At 45.0% G+C, this 17,900-nt stretch overlaps 1 protein-coding gene across 2 annotated transcripts in view; it reads left to right on the top strand.

The window, feature by feature from the left end:
* LOC144056061 (protocadherin-1-like) overlaps positions 1 to 17,900 on the top strand; it is a 97,720-nt gene that overhangs the window by 72,366 nt on the left and 7,454 nt on the right. The window contains exon 5 of one of the 2 annotated variants that reach the window (XM_077572441.1): positions 109 to 2,166. The exons of the other annotated variant lie outside the window; for it this stretch is intronic. Within the exon in view, the coding sequence (XP_077428567.1) occupies positions 109 to 167 (59 nt within the window). The 3' untranslated portion in view covers positions 168 to 2,166. Of the gene's footprint in view, positions 1 to 108; positions 2,167 to 17,900 lie in introns of those variants that run through there. 2 annotated transcript variants of the gene reach the window in all.

Raw genomic sequence — 17,900 nt, forward strand, 5'->3', positions numbered from 1 at the left:
TTTTTTTTTTTTTTTGAATTTTTCCTTTTTGCATGGATTGTGCTCATGTACCTGGCGTGCCGTGAGGTGAACTGAGGTGTAAGACGTTGCGTGTCTATCCTCTCGTAGGTGCAGCGTCGTCCAGCAGCCAGCCGGAGAGGGCGGCCGGACTAAAAAGACTTCCTTAAGACAAAAAAGTCCCAAAGAACAGACACTTTTTTTGCTCTTCTTTTTCTTCTTCCTGGTCCATTTTAAACACTATTGAGCTTTTTTCCTAGTCTTTGCTGCACTTGTAAGGATTTTTTCTTTTTTCTTTTTACACACTTGAATGACTTTTTGTGCTTTCTTGGAACAAGAAGGAAATATCTACAACAAGACAGTCCTAAAGTTTTTGGGACTCCCATGGACTCAACTGGATTACTTTTTAAAAAATTTTTTTTTTAAGATTTGTTTTTCCTTGAGCGACAAGCAAGCTCCTGCTTCAGGGTTACTTTTTTCCTTTTTTTACTTTATTTGTGCTTATTTCGGAGGTCAGGGTGACAATTCCCACGGCTCTTACTGGACAGAATTCCTGCCAGAATTTTTTGTTTTTCTGGTCCTGGAGAATTTCATTGTTTGTGTACTGAAATATTTTTTTAAAAGACTGTAAACCTGCTGGCCTAAAAACACCAGAGCTTTTTTTTTTTTCTTTGAGCACGTTTGCAACACGTGATGTAAGAGGAAGTCCGGTCTTCGTTTAAACAGGGTGTCCACGGATCCGTAAAAAAAGTCTCCATTTTGACCATAACACAACACCAACGCTCAATCGACTAACAATAACCTCAGTTAACCCCCAACCTTCTAATCCTAATCCATCCGTAACTCCCTAACCATATCACTAATTACTGTAAACGTATCCAACTTTAAGAGCCGTGCCCACTAACTCTAACCTCACTGGAAATAATCCTAAAGCTACGAGTAGTAAGCCAGAAGTGGAGAATTCAGATCCAGAAAGTAAAAACTCTTGCCACAGTTTGTCTTTAGCCAGCGCTGCTTTTAATCAACTGGCAGGCAAACGAGAACCGCGGAGGGTTTGAGTATGAGCACCTGTGGCTAAAGCCGCACTGTGGCAGGGCTTTGACTTTCTGGATCCGGATTCGCCACCTCTGTAATAAACAAAACAGCTAACTAACTAGCTAACTAACCAACCTAAGACCCCAAACACAAATCCCATCCCTAATGAACTCTCGTGGTAGCCACTCAGTCCGTAACCCACTAACTCTAACTGAAGCAGGCCCACGAACCTTCACCTTAAACTCAACTAACCTAAGCCCCCTAACCGTAATCCGAGACGAACCCTAAACCCCTAACCGTCACCTTTTGAAGAACCTAAAGCAAATGCCATACAAAAGAAACCCCCTAGCCCGAACCTGAACCCAAAAACTCTAACAGTAACACTGACCCCATTCAGACCATTTAAGTATCAACTAATTTAGCCTAAGAATCCAACTAACCCAAATCTGAATAGAAACCTTTCCATACTGCGTTCTAGGAAGAGCCACTAAGATAACACTAACCATCCCTGAACCACTAGTCCAGCTAGTTCACTAACTTTTTGGAAAGTGTTTTGAGATGTCCTTCTGGGGTCGTGATTATTGCAAAGGCCTACCAGTTTGATTCGCACTTTTGAGAAAAATACATTTGCTCAAATGACCAATACACAAAACCTCATTTTGAGCAAATCCTGATGAACCGAACCCGCGTCCGGAGCCAAAGGCCCCAGCCCACTAACACCAACGCTATCTCCAACTACAAAACGTTAAACTCTAACTAATCACACAAATTCTGCTCATCTGAACACGTAGCCCACTAAAGCCTAACCGGAACCTTTCAATTTAACCCCCCCCCCCAAAAAAAAAATAAGACACGGAATCCCTACGTCTGTCGTTCAAAGAATTCCGGTGACACGATAATCACTTCAAAAATGTGTCAACAAAAATGAACACATAAAACATTGGGATTACGGATCGGGTCGACTCCTAACTCGGCAAATTCATGGCGACTTCCTGAAAGCTGCGGATGCCCTGTTCAAATAATTGACAACGATACCACAAGATGTGTTCGTGTGATGCGTTCAAATAATGACAGCGACCTCATGATGGTTTGCTTAGCGCTTAAGTATTATCAGCATTTTCTTTCGCTGATAACCGCCCCCCCCCCCCCCCAAAAAAAAAACGCTTCTCCCCAAAAGCAGTTCTGCATTTATTTGCTTGTTTAAGTCTATGATCACAGCCGTTTCTCTGCTAGCTTACTAGGCTATGTGGCCAGGGTAGAGCGCTAGGCTAGGCTAACGTGAATTTTAGGTACCAGCTAGCGTCAGATGAGTGCTAGTTTTCTGTATTAAAACAACAACAAAATTGTCGTATTGTTCTGTAATTAATTTCAATGAAGGAAAATGTATCTGATAAAAATGTAAATGAAGCTGCGAGCTTGAATGTTGTGGTGGGTTAAAGTGATAATAAGCGCTAAGTGGCAGTTCCTTGTATGTGCGGAAATCACTTCAAATTTATTGACACTTTTTCCTTCCGTTAAGCTAATTAACTCATGGGGTTAATTTATTTGTTTAACAAATACGTCACAGCGAAGTAATGAAATATGCTTGTTTTCAAATAAATCATGACTTGGCACGCTAGTTAACTGCTCGTTAACCTTTTTAAGCAATCTGTGTTAATATGTAACGTCCCCAAAACATCTTAAGTCCCGCCCTCCACGCAAGCTGTCAATCAAGCCTCCTTCTTCTCGTCAATGCCTAATAGCTGAATGGACTATTTATTGCGTGTCTGTAACAGTGCTTTGTGCGTGCGTGCGTGCGTATTATGGGATGTAATCTTTACTTGGGGGTAGAAGGGCATTTTTCATGTGAATGCATTTATGACGATGATTATGATTTGTATTCACACGTTTTTTATGACAATAAAGTCATGCTGAGCGTGTTGATTCATGAAATTTGGCAGATCATGAGCAGACCCGCAAAGAAAAAGTCTCAAGAAGCCATTTGAGTTTGTAGCAGCCATTTTAAGTTGATTTTGGCCATTGACGCAAATGAAATCATTCTCAATCTAGTTTGACTTGCTAGTACGACATTTGGCAGACGTGTCCGCCAATAGCAGATCCACAAAAAAGTCTGAAGATGCCGTGCCTGAAAAGAGACAGGAAGTCTGCCATTTTGCTTTGAAGCAGACATTTTAACCCGATTTTGGCCATTCACGCGGATTTCAAAAGCAGCCCCCAAATCTAGTTGGACTTGGCAGTAGGACATTTGGCAGACATTCCTATCATGAGCGGACTCACAAAAAAAGTCAAAAGGCGCCGCCGTGCCTGGAAGGACGAAGCAAGTCTGCCATTCTCGGATGACGTTTTGACAACTTGCCACACAACAGGAAGGTTTAGTCGATTATCAAACCAAACACAAATCCGACACTCCACATATCCGTCCCCACCTTTATTGTTAAGACTTGTGCCTTGGTGGAGGTCTTCACTACATAGAGTCAAAATCTAGTTGCGTATGTTTGTTGTTTTAAAATGATTGATCTCATTTTTTATACAGCAGAAACCTGCCATTTGAACAGGGGTGTGTGGACTTTTGTCATCCTTGGCTGTCATGGAATCAACCGTCCAAAAACGCTCCCAACTGAAAAATCAATTTGGCATATTTGTGTTTTTTGTTTGTTTGCTAATTTCATTGATTGAATTCATGAAATAGCAGCCTCGCTGTAATCCTGCTAAGCGTGTCCTTATTAAGCCAGCGGCGTCCCAAGACTTTTGCTCACGGCTGTGCATTTATATACATAGGAAGCCATTTGGATTTTAATTGAGGTTTCGCTAATAATTAACATTCCCGTGCTCACATTTTAATCTCATTTGGTTTCAGGCCTTTTTTGGATCTCGAACGTCGTCGGCTCGCGCCGCTTCCTATCACAATTTATGTTACGTTATCTTTGGTGGCAAATAGCCAGCTAAAAATGTATCGCGGGCGTGTGTGTGTGTGTGTGTGTGTGTGTGTTCATACTTAGTGCTGCTGTTATATTTTAATTAAAGTTGAACAGCGGGTTTAATTACTGCCATGATAAACAACATCTTTCTGGTTCGCACTCGCACGTCTTCAAAGCTCGGCCAAAAGCACGCGCGTGCGCACGCGCGCTCGGCGTGTGTGTGCGCATGTGTGTGCGGTGATGTAGCACATGTGAGTTTATGGCTCTTAATGAAAACTGAGGCCACAGTCCCAGAATCCCAACACTAATCACCATCCCACTCTCTGGACGCAGCACACACACACCAACACTGATACTGTGTGTGTGTGTGTGTGCGTGTGTGTGTGTGTGTGTGTGTGTATGTGTTTGTGTGTACGTGTGCATGTGCAGTCATCCATCTTGCCACACTCCACACGAGAAGGCTCTGTGTGTGCGCGCGCGTGTCACAAGTCAAGCATGCAACACCGGCTGGATTTTTCCTCTTAAGTCTAATCAATCAATCAATAAAATATGGTTCCGTGCCGTCAGTTTGACTGATCAACATGAAATTCTGCATAAATGTCCATCATGAGTCGGCCCACAAAAAAAATCTTAAGAATTCGGCCGTTTTGGTTTGATGATGGTGTATTGGGGCCATGTGTAAAGATATATATATTTTTTAGAGAATATTCCGGGAAAAAAAAGTGGCAAATTTGCGAGAAAAAAAACTTTCCAGAAATACACGTAACGTAGAACTCGGATGTTTGTGCCGATAGGAAGTGTTGTCGCTCGAGTTGCCGCATACGACGAGTAAAGTCTCAATGAAGAATCAATCCGTCTCCTTCCTTTTCTTTTTATAACGAGTGTCCCATCAACCACCAACCGAGTATTTATTGTCATTTCCGGAGTTTTTTTTTCTCGCAAATCTGCCGCTTTATAAAGTCTCAAATTGATGAGTTTTTTGACTTCATAAAGTGGCAAAATTGTGAGTTTTTTCCCCTCTGAATATTGCCCCTGCCCTAAAAAAAAAAGTTAATAAAAGTGGCCCTCATAAGCCGTCGTACAGTTTGAAGTTCCCAATTTTGGATGATTTTGCTTTGATTTTTCTTCCAAACGAAGCCAGAGTGTCACGTGGCAACAAAATCTTTCATAGACTTGCCGATGAGTAGACCTACAAAAAGTCTTCAAAAATCTCATGCCCAAAAAGATCCAGGAAGTCGGCCATTTTAGTTTGAAGCACCCATTTGGGTCCATTTAGTCTCATGGAGATACGTGACATTTGTATTGACTTTTCTATCAGGAGTAGAACCGATTAGCACAAAAAAAAAAAAGTCTGAAGAAGCCATGCCCTAAAATACACAGGAAATCTGAAATTTGGGTTTGAAGCAGCCATTTTAGCCCCTAACCCCCCAACCACCGCATTTCCAGGCGTCCTTCAAAGATAAACGTCATCGATTTGAACTGGTTTCGAGCCAATTCGAAGCTGATAATATACTAAATGAGCAAAGCTGCATTCTCAAGCATTTGAGTTTTGGTCATTGACAGCAAAGTTCGATTAAGTCATAAGAAAACGAAATCTGGTACAATCACTTGCGTGTGATGTGTGTGGAATGTTTATATGGTTTCAGGTTTGCTGCAAGTTGGCTTTTCTTTCTTTTTTTTTTTTCTTTACAAGAAAATACTTAGCAGCTACTTGCTCTCCTTTTTTTTCCCCCTTTGCTGTTAAACATTGCGTAGCAGCTAAGGAGCGTCCATTTCCCTGCGGAGGCTAAAACCCGTCGAAAAGGAGAGGAAACGTTGATTTTAACCGCAGCCAAATGAAGGCCGGCGTGAGTGCTAATAAAGCGCCGCGTTGCGTGCGTTACGACGGCAGATAAAGCTAACCAAGTGTTTAGCGGCCGCGCGTCACAAATTAACAGCATCGGGAGTGGAGCCGGCGTGTTTTGGCGCCGTGAATCAGGGAATAATGAGAGTTTATTAAGCGCTCGTCCCGCTCAAAGTGGCAGCGCGAAATGGACGTTAAAAAGCTCGGCGCTAATTTCATTTTCTTTTTTACGAGCGGCACACTGTCTGCATCTGCAAGCGCTAACAGGTCGTATTCGCACCTCGGATATCCGTACGGGAAGAAATGTGACAGTAAATCATATCGAACCTCCCCCAGAGAATTTCATTAGCCCCTTTCACACTTCCCATCAAAGCCGACTTGTGTGAAATAAGCTAACACGGGAAACAGAAGCGACGGAGCTGTTAATGTTCTGGCTTTGGAGGTGGCATTCAAAGTTTAACCGAGGTGAAATGGCGACTGTGTGAAAGGGTATAGCAGGGACTGGGGTGTGAAGTTTATTACATTTATGACTTTCTTGTCAAGCCCCTTTGTGTTGTAAGGAACTGTTGCTTTTTTTGAAAATTGGATGCCTTACACCACACGATCAAAACATTTTCTTGCTGTTCTGTGCAAATTGACACAAAATACGGAAACGAAGAACACATTTTGATGGCTTCCAAGGGAAGGTTCAGCAGAGGAAAAATGGTGTGTGTGTGTGTGTGAATATAACGTATGAAATCTCGTCATGTTGTTATGAATGCGTCAGTTATTTTATACGCTGTCTTACTGTTCTGTGTGAAAGGTTCCAAACTGGGGCACGAAAGTGGTCTGTGAATTTTCCGGCATGATTAGTGGCGAAACGTTGTTTTGTCTTCTGTGTAGTTTCCTGTCCTACAATAACTTCACATATCAGCCCAGACACCGGGGCTAACTTTATTACATCTTTAACCCCCCTTTTCACACTGCTCATCAAAATCTGCTTTTTCCTAACTGGCTGCTCTGCGTGTGTGAAACATAACAAACACAGAGCGTAGAAGACGTCCATTTCCTGGTTTTCGAGCTCGTATTAAAAGTGTAAGAGAGAAGGAACAGCCGTTGTGTGAATGGACATTGCAGAAAGCTGGGACCGACGTGTGGAACGTTTGCAACACCTAAAACTGATTTCTGTTGCGTTAAAAGCAATTGTCAATGTCAAACAATCGTTTCATACAAGATGTTTGCGAACAAACGGAATAGCTAGCGAGATACCATTTTTGTCTTCCTTCAAATTGAGACGGAAGCTATGATTTCCAAACTTCCCTGAAGGCATCTGACTGGATTTGATAGATGGATGAATGAGCGTGAGTTGCTGTGTGAAAGGGGCTTTCGGACGGTCCCTGGAGGGCAAAGCGCAAGCAAGTGTGATGGATGGAACGACGTCACACAGGTAGATCGATGGTTTGCGATATTTGGAACGATTGCTCAGACAGGACACCTCAGATTTCACACTGTCCCTGAAGGCAACACCTGACACAGATAGATGGCCAAACATCAAATACATTTCACACCTGCAAATGTTGACCACAACCACAAACAAAAAAAAAAATGGTTGCCACCATTTGGAAAATCTACAGTAACTCACTGAGTTGCCATATTTTATGGAGGCAAGAAGTTACATTTGAACAAAGTGGCCTTAAAAAGTCTTTTAAAAGTATTTTCAAACCTGCAGCCACTCTGTAAAAAGTCTGTGTGTGTGTGTGTGTGTGAGGGTGTGTGTCTTTGTGAGTGTCCCGACTGTCCTCCTTAATGAGGAAACACAGAGTCGACTAGTTTGTAGAAGGAACCTTCCAACCTCCATTACTGCAATAGTTACAGTGTGTGCTTAAAGTGTGTGCTTGTGTGCGCGTGGATGTGTGTGTGTGTGTGTGTGTGTGTGTGTGTGTGTGTGTGTCCCAGCCTGTCCCCAGTAAACAGCGACTTCTCATTAAAGCTTTCTGCTCGGCTGCCGGCGACTCCTGCAGACCACCATGATAATCCACTTCCCTGAACACGCACTCACACACACGCACACACACACACACACACACTGACAGTACCTTGGCGATCACCTGTGGTGAAGATGACAGAGCAGAGAGATGAGAGTGTGATGGAGGAGGAGGAAAAGGGACATGAGTAAACATGACGTTTGGCTCGTTTGGTCTCGTCGAGGAGGAGAAAAAAGGTGGGGGGGGTTCTAGAGAAGAGACAGAAGGATCCAGATGTGGAGAGAGGACAGCTGTGATTGACGATGGCAACGAAAAATGGAGAGCGGAGAGCAGATCTAAAGAAGCGCCAGGGGAGGTTTGACGTACAGAAGATAGAAGTGATCGAGAGGAGCCGAGATGGAAAGTAGGAGGAGGATCTCAAAAAGATTTGCACAAAAATGTACAAAAGACGCGAGAGAAGACGGAAGATCGAGAGCAGGAGAGAGAAGATCTCGTGAAGGACGATCAAAAGGAAGAGAAAGGAGAACCGGAGATGGGAGGAATGTCAAGAAAAGATGCGCTTGAGAGAGACAGAGAAGGAGAAGGAAAGGGAAAGAAAGACCAAAAAAAGATGATATGGAGTTGCTCGAGAGGGGAAGTTCTTGAGTATAAGAAGAGGAGCGCTCGGCTCTAGAATCCACAAATGGAGAAGCGATGGCATGTCGATGAAAATGGGAGATCTTAGGGAGAAGGGAGGCGATCGACGGGAGAGAAATCAAGAGGGGGAAAGAGGAGATCTTGAGGAGGAAATCGTGAGCGTAAAGAAATGCCAACGCACGCAATCGTAAGCGTATCCTGCCCTTCGCTGACTTCGCTCTTGAATGCAAAGAGAAAAATGTCTCGAACCGCTCTCGAACATTCAAAAGGATCTGATCACGGGAAGTCCTGTTGCTGTATGGAAGTGCACAACCAAATGGTGCTCTTTCTGGGCTCTGCGTGAAAGGCACAGGTTGAAAAGTGCAGACTCTACCATTATGTATGTCATGGAGGTGAAAGTGCATCCGAAGCAGGGGAAATTGCCTTTGCCCCCGTTCCGTGACGGCGCCTTTCACGCGGCGCACCACGCACGGGAGAAAGTCAAGCGGTGTCAAAGCGGTTGGGCACGAGGGGGGGGGGGGGCACAGGGATGCGTTAGTGTTGCCTCTCCCGCGCTTAATCCTCACTTATTAACGCCTCCTCTGCGTGAAAGGATTAGCCTCTCCTCTGAGCTCCAGCAGAGGGCCGAGCGCTTGCCCCGCTTGGCCGCGAGCAGGTACGAGTAGAATGCCCCCCCCCCACCCCCTTCTCTTCGTTTGTTTGCTCACCAGCGTGCTGCTGAATAGCCAATGAGGGGACGGCGACCGTGGCGGGTGCGCGTCTCCCCGGGCAACACTTAAAACACCTCCCCCCAATTAACCTCACACACACACACACACACACACGGAAGAGATAACATGCACATTGATATGCACAATCCAAAGTCGTACAGCACGGACACGCATCAGGGTCACGGGGAGGCTGATGCTCATAATTCATATCGCACACAAACACACACACTCTCACAAATACACACACGCACGCGCACACAGCTTGGTGCAGGATGCTGTATTTACAATTCGGGTCACACGAGCGCAGATAAAAACACACCAAGGCCAACGCGGGTCACTGGTGCCACTGACTGTAGCACACACGCGCACGCACACACGCGCACGCACACACACACGCACAAGGTGCGATGGCAAAGAATCACTTACATTGTTTGTAATGCTGAACACGGCCGCAGTTTAACACTGCGCGCGCACACACACACACACACACACACACATGTTTGTTTTACTATCCCGGTGGGGCCATTCCATTGACGTAATGCATTTCCAAGCCCCTTACACCAAACTTAACTATCACAACCGATTGCCTAACCCTAACCCCTACCCTAACCCCCAAAGCCAAGTCTGGACTAGCCGGGCCCACCAAAATGTCCCCATAAGGACGGGTGGCGGACAGGTAGTTTCCACCAGGATATTACAAATCTGGAATATGGTCCCTAAAAACAACACACACATTCTTGTTGGGTTTACATGTCTAGTGGAGACATGTCATTGACATAATGCATTTCTTAGCCCCTCCCCCTAAACCCAACCATCAATGATTGCCTAACCCCATCCCTTACCCATAACCTCAACGATAACCCAATTCAAACCTAAACCCTAGAACCAAGTTTTGACCCTCAAAAAGAGGTTTTGGACTCATGGGGACCACCAAAATGTCCCAACAAGGACACGTGGTCCCCACAATGATAGTAAAAACCCAGAAAACGGTCCCCATGATGGGATATAAACCCGCGCGCGCACACACACACACACACACACACACACACACACACACACTCTCAAAAAGAGGTCTGAACTTGTGGGGACCACCAAAATGTCCCAACAAGGACACATGGTCCCCACAATGATAGTAAAAACCCAGAAAACGGTCCCCATGATGGGATATAAACCCGCGCGCACACACACACACACACACACACACACACACACACACTCTCAAAAAGAGGTCTGAACTTGTGGGGACCACCAAAATGTCCCAACAAGGACACGTGGTCCCCACAATGATAGTAAAAACCCAGAAAACGGTCCCCATGATGGGATATAAACCCGCGCGCACACACACACACACACACACACTCTCTCAAAAAGAGGTCTGAACTTGTGGGGACCACCAAAATGTCACCACAATTTCAAGTCGGTAGTTAAACCTGGAAAAATATGCGTGTTTAGTAACAAAGACAAAAGCACGCACACAGCAGTGTAATACACACTTGCGCAAGGACATAAACACACACACTCACACGACAACACTTAAAACACATCGGCACGAAATCATCAACGAAATAAAAACACGTCCACACAAACTTACACGCACACACAGACACGCACTTCCTTGGGCAAGCGGAGAAACGAGATCTCTCCGACCTTCCGATTTGCCGTCTGACTTTCCAGTCACTAAACTCTTTCATAGCCGCCGGCGTCCGATTGGCCCCGCCGCCGCCGGGGGGGCGGGGCCAAAGCCTCCCAGGCTCGTTGGCTGCAAATGGACGCGTCGGACGTCGTGTCACATCACTCACATTTGCTGGCTTCGGGGACGTGATGATGTGTGCGTGTTTTGTGTGCGTGTTTTGTGTGTGCGTGCGTGTCCAGAGGGTCCATGTTGTTCTGCTCCAATTGTGTCGCTCTCTCAGACACCAGCCCCGTCCGTCCTCCACGGTCCACTTCCTGTCCATTTCCTGGTGGCCTTTGACCCCTGCTGGCTGACTTGAGACTTCCCGGGGGTCCGAGCGTGCGCCTGCACGTGCGCGCGCGTGTGTAATGAAGCGTAACGAGTCACTTGGAGGATTTCGCCTCGCCTCCAAATCCGAGCGTCTTTCTGCTGCACTTCGCACTAAGTGGTGACAAATTGCAGGGGGCGCTATTACGCACGCCACACGAATACACGACGGACGACCAAAATGATGAAGGTTAGCATTAGATTAGGATATTGATCAAGGAATGCCATTTCCCCCCGAATCTCCAATCTGCGTGAAAAGTAGACACAGCATGGATGATTGAAGATGATTTTGTGGCTTGAGAGGTGTTAGTGCCGTCTTTGTGTGAAAAGGGGCGACTTTCTCACTTGAAATCCTCCTTTTTCAAAAGTATAGCAGGTTGAACTGTCTGTGTGTGAAAAGGGACTTCTTTCTCATTGACCCTCAAAGCTGAACTTTCCCTCCCCTGAGTTGCTGTTCTGCGTGAAAGGTAGAGTCAGAATGGGTGGCTGAAGTACACCCACACATTTCTCAATTTTGGGATACTGTCAGAGGCAGGCTGTTTGTTTAAGTCGAAGCCGACCTTTCCCAGAGTTATTGAACTGCGTGAAAGGTAGACTCAAAAATGTCCAAACCTCTAAGACAGTATCAGATGCAGGACTGTTTTGTGTGAAAAGGGGCCAATTTCCTACCGACCCTCAAAGTTGAAAGTAGTGAAAAGGAAGACAGAGAAAGGGGTGTTGAAGTTGTTCAGCAGTGGTGTGAGAGGTGATCTGGCAGCTGTGTGAAAGGAAATAAGTGTGACAAAGTGAGTGTCAGGGTGAAACTACAATACTTATTTTCTGCTCTTTCTTTTTTTCACACCTGCATCTGTTAAGCTTGTTCATGAAAAGGGACAAGTCCCGTTGTGTAGGAAAAGCCAAAACCTAAAAAAAAAAAAGGAATTTAACCTCTTTTACCTTTCGCACAGACACAAAAAGGACGGTCGTAAAGGGGATTCAACCAAGCTTTTAATTTGCCTGAGAAGTTGAAACTGGGCAGAACGTATCAAAAGAAAAAGCGGGATAAAAAGTCGAGGTGGGGTCGTGCGGTCATGGTGGTGGTTTTCGACATAGCGCTGCTGTTCTCCACATTTGCGTGAAAGGGGGCCACTCAATATTTAACGCGAGCTGCAGGAAATGTGCGCGGGCGAGAGTATTTGATTCATTATTCAACCGCCTCGCGCCTTTTCTCCCGCTCGCTCTCGTGCTGCGTGAGCGAGATAACGGCTCGGCTTCACGCCGTAATTCTTTTGCATCACAGATTAGCCGGCAAAAAAGAACAAAACAAAAAAAAACTACCCGCTGAATTCTGCGAGGAAAAAAAACTTCAAAACAGGCAGGAGCTCTTTTTTTTATTTTATTTTTTTTATCTTCAACATTTAACGCGGGAAGATTTACCCGGGAGGATGAAGAAGACGACGGGATGACCGTAACCTTCCTCTTCCTCCCCCGCCGCCGTCGCGCAAATCAACAGCAAAGAAATTTCCCGCCGGCTTCCTGGACGGCCGTCAAAACTGCCGCGGGGAAGAGAAAAATATCCCCAAACCCGCTGCTAACAAATCCTCCCCCCCCCCCTTCTTCCTCCTGCTCGTTCACCTCGTTCCATATGCAAATGAGGTGTTCCTCCGCCTCTCGGCCGAGCGCCTCGTTGTGCGCCGGGACGGGATCCCTTACAAAAGAGAGCCTATGAGAGCGGGGGTGCGAGGGAGCCGGGGAGATCGGGGCTGGGAGTGGCGCCAGAAGAGGATGACGAAGAGGAGGAAGGTGATGATGATGATTAAGATTTTTGGACGGCGTGAAAGGTACTTGATGCTCTCTTGTTGCACAAAGGTAGAGGTGGTGAAGGCCACAAAATCCATTTCACACCTTGGTGTGGGACTCGCTCTCTCACAACCACACTCGCTCTCAAATTTCTCAAACACACATGATCATGCACACGCTGGTAAAACTCACACTTAATCACTCTCATAAATAGGCACACAAAGTCACGCTCTCACACATAGGCGCACACTCTCTCTGGAAACACACACAGTGTCTTTCTCACAAGCATACACAGTATTCACACACTCACATTGTCACTCCCTCTCACACATTCATTCTCACACATACTTTCTCACACACTCTTTTTCTGACACACACATACACTCCCATACACACACACACACACACACTCTTGTACTCACATTATCACTGCTTCTCACAAACGCGCTCTCATTTCGCACACTAACACACTCTCACAAATTCTCTCTGAACACATATCTACACAGCATCTCTCAGGTGCATTCATTCTCATAACATGTCATACAGAGATACACACACTCACACAACTCAAACACATTCTCTCACACACCACAACAGACAGAATTTTGCTTGCAATACACAAAACTTGTCCCCACTCAGACAAACGCACTCATGCACAATCATATGTTCACAGATTAGCTCTCTCACTACACATTGACACAACACAAAAACAATCAATGATACATGCTTGCTAAAACACACATGTGTGTGTGTGTGTGTGTGTGTGTTAACGAGTGTGTTGTGCGTTGTAAACGTATGCAGTGATGCAGGAAGTTGTGAGAAAGAAACTCAGTCATAATTTAGCTCATTTTGCGGCAGAAGAAGACAAAATCTTTTTCTTCTGTGTCTGCCATGTGGGAACGTTTTTGTTGCTGGCTGGCCTCGTTTCATTTCTGTGTTGGGAAGTACAATTTTTGCTTCTTTGTCAATCTGTACACTTCCTGTCCATGGTTTATTTTCTTTTTCACAAACTAAATGTAAAATACTTCCTGATATATATATATATATGTATTCCCAGGGTGGTGCATTGCGTCTTTTTGATACAGTGATCCGTTATATTCATCATATAGTACAATAAGTTTCAACAATGATTTCATAATTAGCATCGTTGTACTTTATTATTGAAGTCTTTATGAAAATAGTACTTCCATGTGATTGCTTTTTGCATGTTATGTTGTTTTTTTTTCCCTTCAGTACAAAATGCAAGTGTACAGTATATTTGCATTTGGGCTTTTCTATTAGCTTCAGATTGAGTTCAAGACATTCCTTATGAAAGGATTTCGCCCAGCATAATAAAAAGACAAATGATGATTGATTGATTTAAGTGAATAAAATAAAAAATACAATTTTAAAAAGTCAAGAATACGCTGATTTCATCGCATTCATTGAAGAAATGCGCTGCGTTGGGTTAGCACCAGTTAACTTCCACAGTCGCATATCGGCCACCGGCCACCGCTGGTTAATGTCAAACCTTGTTTCTGTTACTTTTTGTATCATGTCACTTCCTTTGACCTTATTTGGAATGACACTTCCTGCTTCTTGCTCAAACGTTTCAATTTACGACTGGTTGTAAGTTGTTTACTTCCTTGTCAAAAACTTGACTTCCTGTCCATGTTGAGGTTTTCATGTATATATTCACACAGCATTTAACTTCCTGTCGCATGCAGTTGAGCAGGAAGTTTTCAATTCTTTGGAATTTGTTTGTTTTCACTTTTTGTAGAGAATTTCCTTCTCTTCCCGTTTTTTTTTTTTTTTTTTACACTCACTGTGTCTTCTTTTCTTTCTGCAAAATTCCAAGATGGCGGCGGTGTCCCATTAATGAGTCCCCTTAGTCCCTGTGGCCCCTCCCACCCCCGCCTGCTCCCCAGTGCATCCTGGGAGATTTTGCTGCCGCGGGCGCTGGCTCTGCAAATTTATTCACTTTTGTTGGATAATTGAATTTTTCTGTCATAGTAGGACCGGACCGCAGGGATGACAACCGCTCTTCCTCTTCCTCCTCCTCTTCCTCCTCCTTCTTCTTCTATTAATAATCGTGGTTGTCATCGTCGTCACCCCATCGCTAATTCTGTATCACGTCAGATGTGCGTTGATTTACTTTGCTGTTGATGTTATTTACGTTCAGGCGGCATCTTGGTGGGGGGGGGGTGGCGAGAGGGGGCGGGGTCACTTATTTCCATCAAGCGGGGCACTTCCTGTTTGATGTGCGCGTTAACACCGACGAGACTTTTCTTCTACAAGGCGATGACAGCTGCCGCGCGCTCGCAACGTGCGCACGCGTCCGTCATGCGCCATCAATCGGCCACGCAATATTTGGACGAATGAAAATTGATTTAAAATGGAAAATAAATACAGTTTTTTATGCTCCAACGTAAAACAACATGAGCACATGCCCATCATGCGCCGTCAATCGTCTCTTGTCATCTGACAGAAAACCAGCTTTATTTTGACACAACAAAACACGCATCCATCAATTGGCCATTCCGATTGAAACGGATTCAAAATTCTTGCAAATAATCTCACGTACTGTTGGATTACACGGTGGAGAATAATAGTCGCACATCTCCATTACAGGCCATCAATCGCCATTTCATCTGAGATGACCGTGCTGCTATTTCGTCTTTGGAAGTGAGGCGACCAGTCTATTGTTTATCTGTTTGATATGTGGTCCTCCGCTTGTCTTTTTTGTTTCTAGTTTTTTTTCCCCTCTAAAGATCTCGGTTTTAAATGTTTGGAAGACTAAACTGTCCATAAAAGTGAATGTGAACCTTGCCATTGGCTGGCGACCAGTTCAGGGTATGCGACCAATCCCGGATATACGTACAGTAGGCAGTAGGAGAGGAAAGCGGCTGGGATCAACTCCAGCTCACCTCTGAGGACGATGAGCTCGTGTACCGTACGTGTCGTTTTCCAATCAGGTCAGTTTGTGAATTTCAAGCAAAGATGAACCTTCTTCTTCTAAAGACCTTTCACGCGCACGCACGCACGCACGCACGCACGCACGCACTCCTGGCAGCGGTCAAATATTTATGCGCTGGAGAAGCTGCAGAAGCGTTATTGCACTTGAAGTTGCTTCAGGCGCCTTCTGTCCGATTCTTTCACAAACGCGAAAATACAAAATGCTACAAAACCCCAGCATCAAACACGCGGACGCCGGATCCATCTCCACATACAACGCAATCGGAATCTCACGCCGTCCGGCGCAGTCAGATTTACCCCATCTTGCTGTTCTGTACGAAAGGCACAAAGGTGGGACACCACGACAGTTTGCTATCAGAGGCATAACAGAGGCAGGCCAGTGTGTGTGTGTGAAAGGGGATTAGCCGGAAGAAGGAATAGGGGTGTATATCGTACTTTTTTTTTTTTTAACACTGGCAACCATTCACATTGCTGATTGTTCTTCTTCCCTTCTGTGTGACTGGACTGTATGAAAGGTAACAGCATAAAGGGCGTGGGACAAAATCAATTTCGCAGGCCTGTGTGAAAGGGGAATAGTGAAAAGGAGGACCCATGTGAAATTTTGTACTTTTCCCTAACAGTATTTCCCAGCTTCAAATGTAGTACAAGTTGAAGTGAAAACAAGACAAAATGATGAGGTGGAAATGACACACCCCCAATCTAGTGTGCAGATGAATTTTTCACATTTTTGTCCAAGGATGAGAAAAGAACAACTCATTTTTGGCTTAAAATTTCTGTCCTTTTTATTCTTGTTCAGTTGGTTTGAGTTCGAAAGTGAATTAAATGCGTCACTAACGGTGACAAAAATCACCATGACGAGGAAAGGTTGCCCATTAAGAGTTTAGTCAATCCAAATCTCTTTTTACATTTTCTGGCATAACTTTGTTGAAAGGAACACGACGACGATGCAAAGGAGGACTACAAAAATGGCGTCATTCTGCTCCTGAACAAATCCGAGTTGTGCGAAAGGCGACCAAATGTTTTCATCCCGCCGAGGACACGAGTCGGCAGAGAGAATGTTTTCAGCACCAGGGACAGCTCCTGCCTTTTGCCTCCTCAAACATCAGCAAATCAATTCACACATTACGACAATCTTCAACAAGGTCTCCAAACATGTCATCGATTAAGTTGATCATTGATTAGTTCTCTGTTGTCCATTAATTAAGTCCAATTTCATGACTTTGGTTTGTTCTCAAAGGTAACAATGTTGAAGGAGCAAATACAAAGTGTGAGAAAAGGCGAGTTGAACGTTGACGACTGCGTTTTGCCGCCTTTGCGCACTCAACATGGTTGAAGCGCCAAGCAAGCGCACATCAGCGAAAACGGCAAAAATCCAAATGCGGGGATGAATATGTGCGCGTGAGTCAGCTCGCCATTATGAGAGCGTTCGCTCGCCCGCCCGCTCGCTCGCTCGCTCGCTCGCCTGCAAAATGGAGGCCATGAATTTCAATTGACATCCAGCAGGCGGACGCCATTTGCTGCCTTTCCCCGCCAGGACACAACCCCCGCGCACCCCCGCCCCCTCGGCTCGCACCCCCTCTCCCCTGCAGCCGGGGGTATTAGAGAATGATCTAATGTCACGGGTGGGGAAAGAAAGGTTACTTTCTGCATACGCGCTTCACATTTGCCTTTTTCCCTCAATGACCTTTTCGCCATTCTTTCTTCTCCCGCTTTTTCCTCACAATCATTCCTTCTTCTTTTCTTCTTCTTCCTGTTGGGCGGCTAATTGGCTTTGTTCACGCACCCCATTTAACTCACGCACCCCCAACCTCAACACCACAAAAACATCAAAACTAATCCTCTATTGGATGACTTTTTAACTGCGCGGCATCAAGAGCCAAAACCAAACTTTTTAAGCCGCGCACCAACTTCTAAGTGTTAACGAAAACTAAACAAAAATATTTTTGTCAAAACACATTTTTCACCGGACGAAAACTAGACTAGACTAAATCCCTCATTAATAAACAATAATTGTGACTAAATCAGTAAGCGTTTTTGTCAACTACTAAAAACGAGAGCTCACTT

Source organism: Vanacampus margaritifer, chromosome 8 (assembly GCF_051991255.1).
Source record: "Vanacampus margaritifer isolate UIUO_Vmar chromosome 8, RoL_Vmar_1.0, whole genome shotgun sequence".
Taxonomy (NCBI): Eukaryota; Metazoa; Chordata; class Actinopteri; order Syngnathiformes; family Syngnathidae; genus Vanacampus; species Vanacampus margaritifer.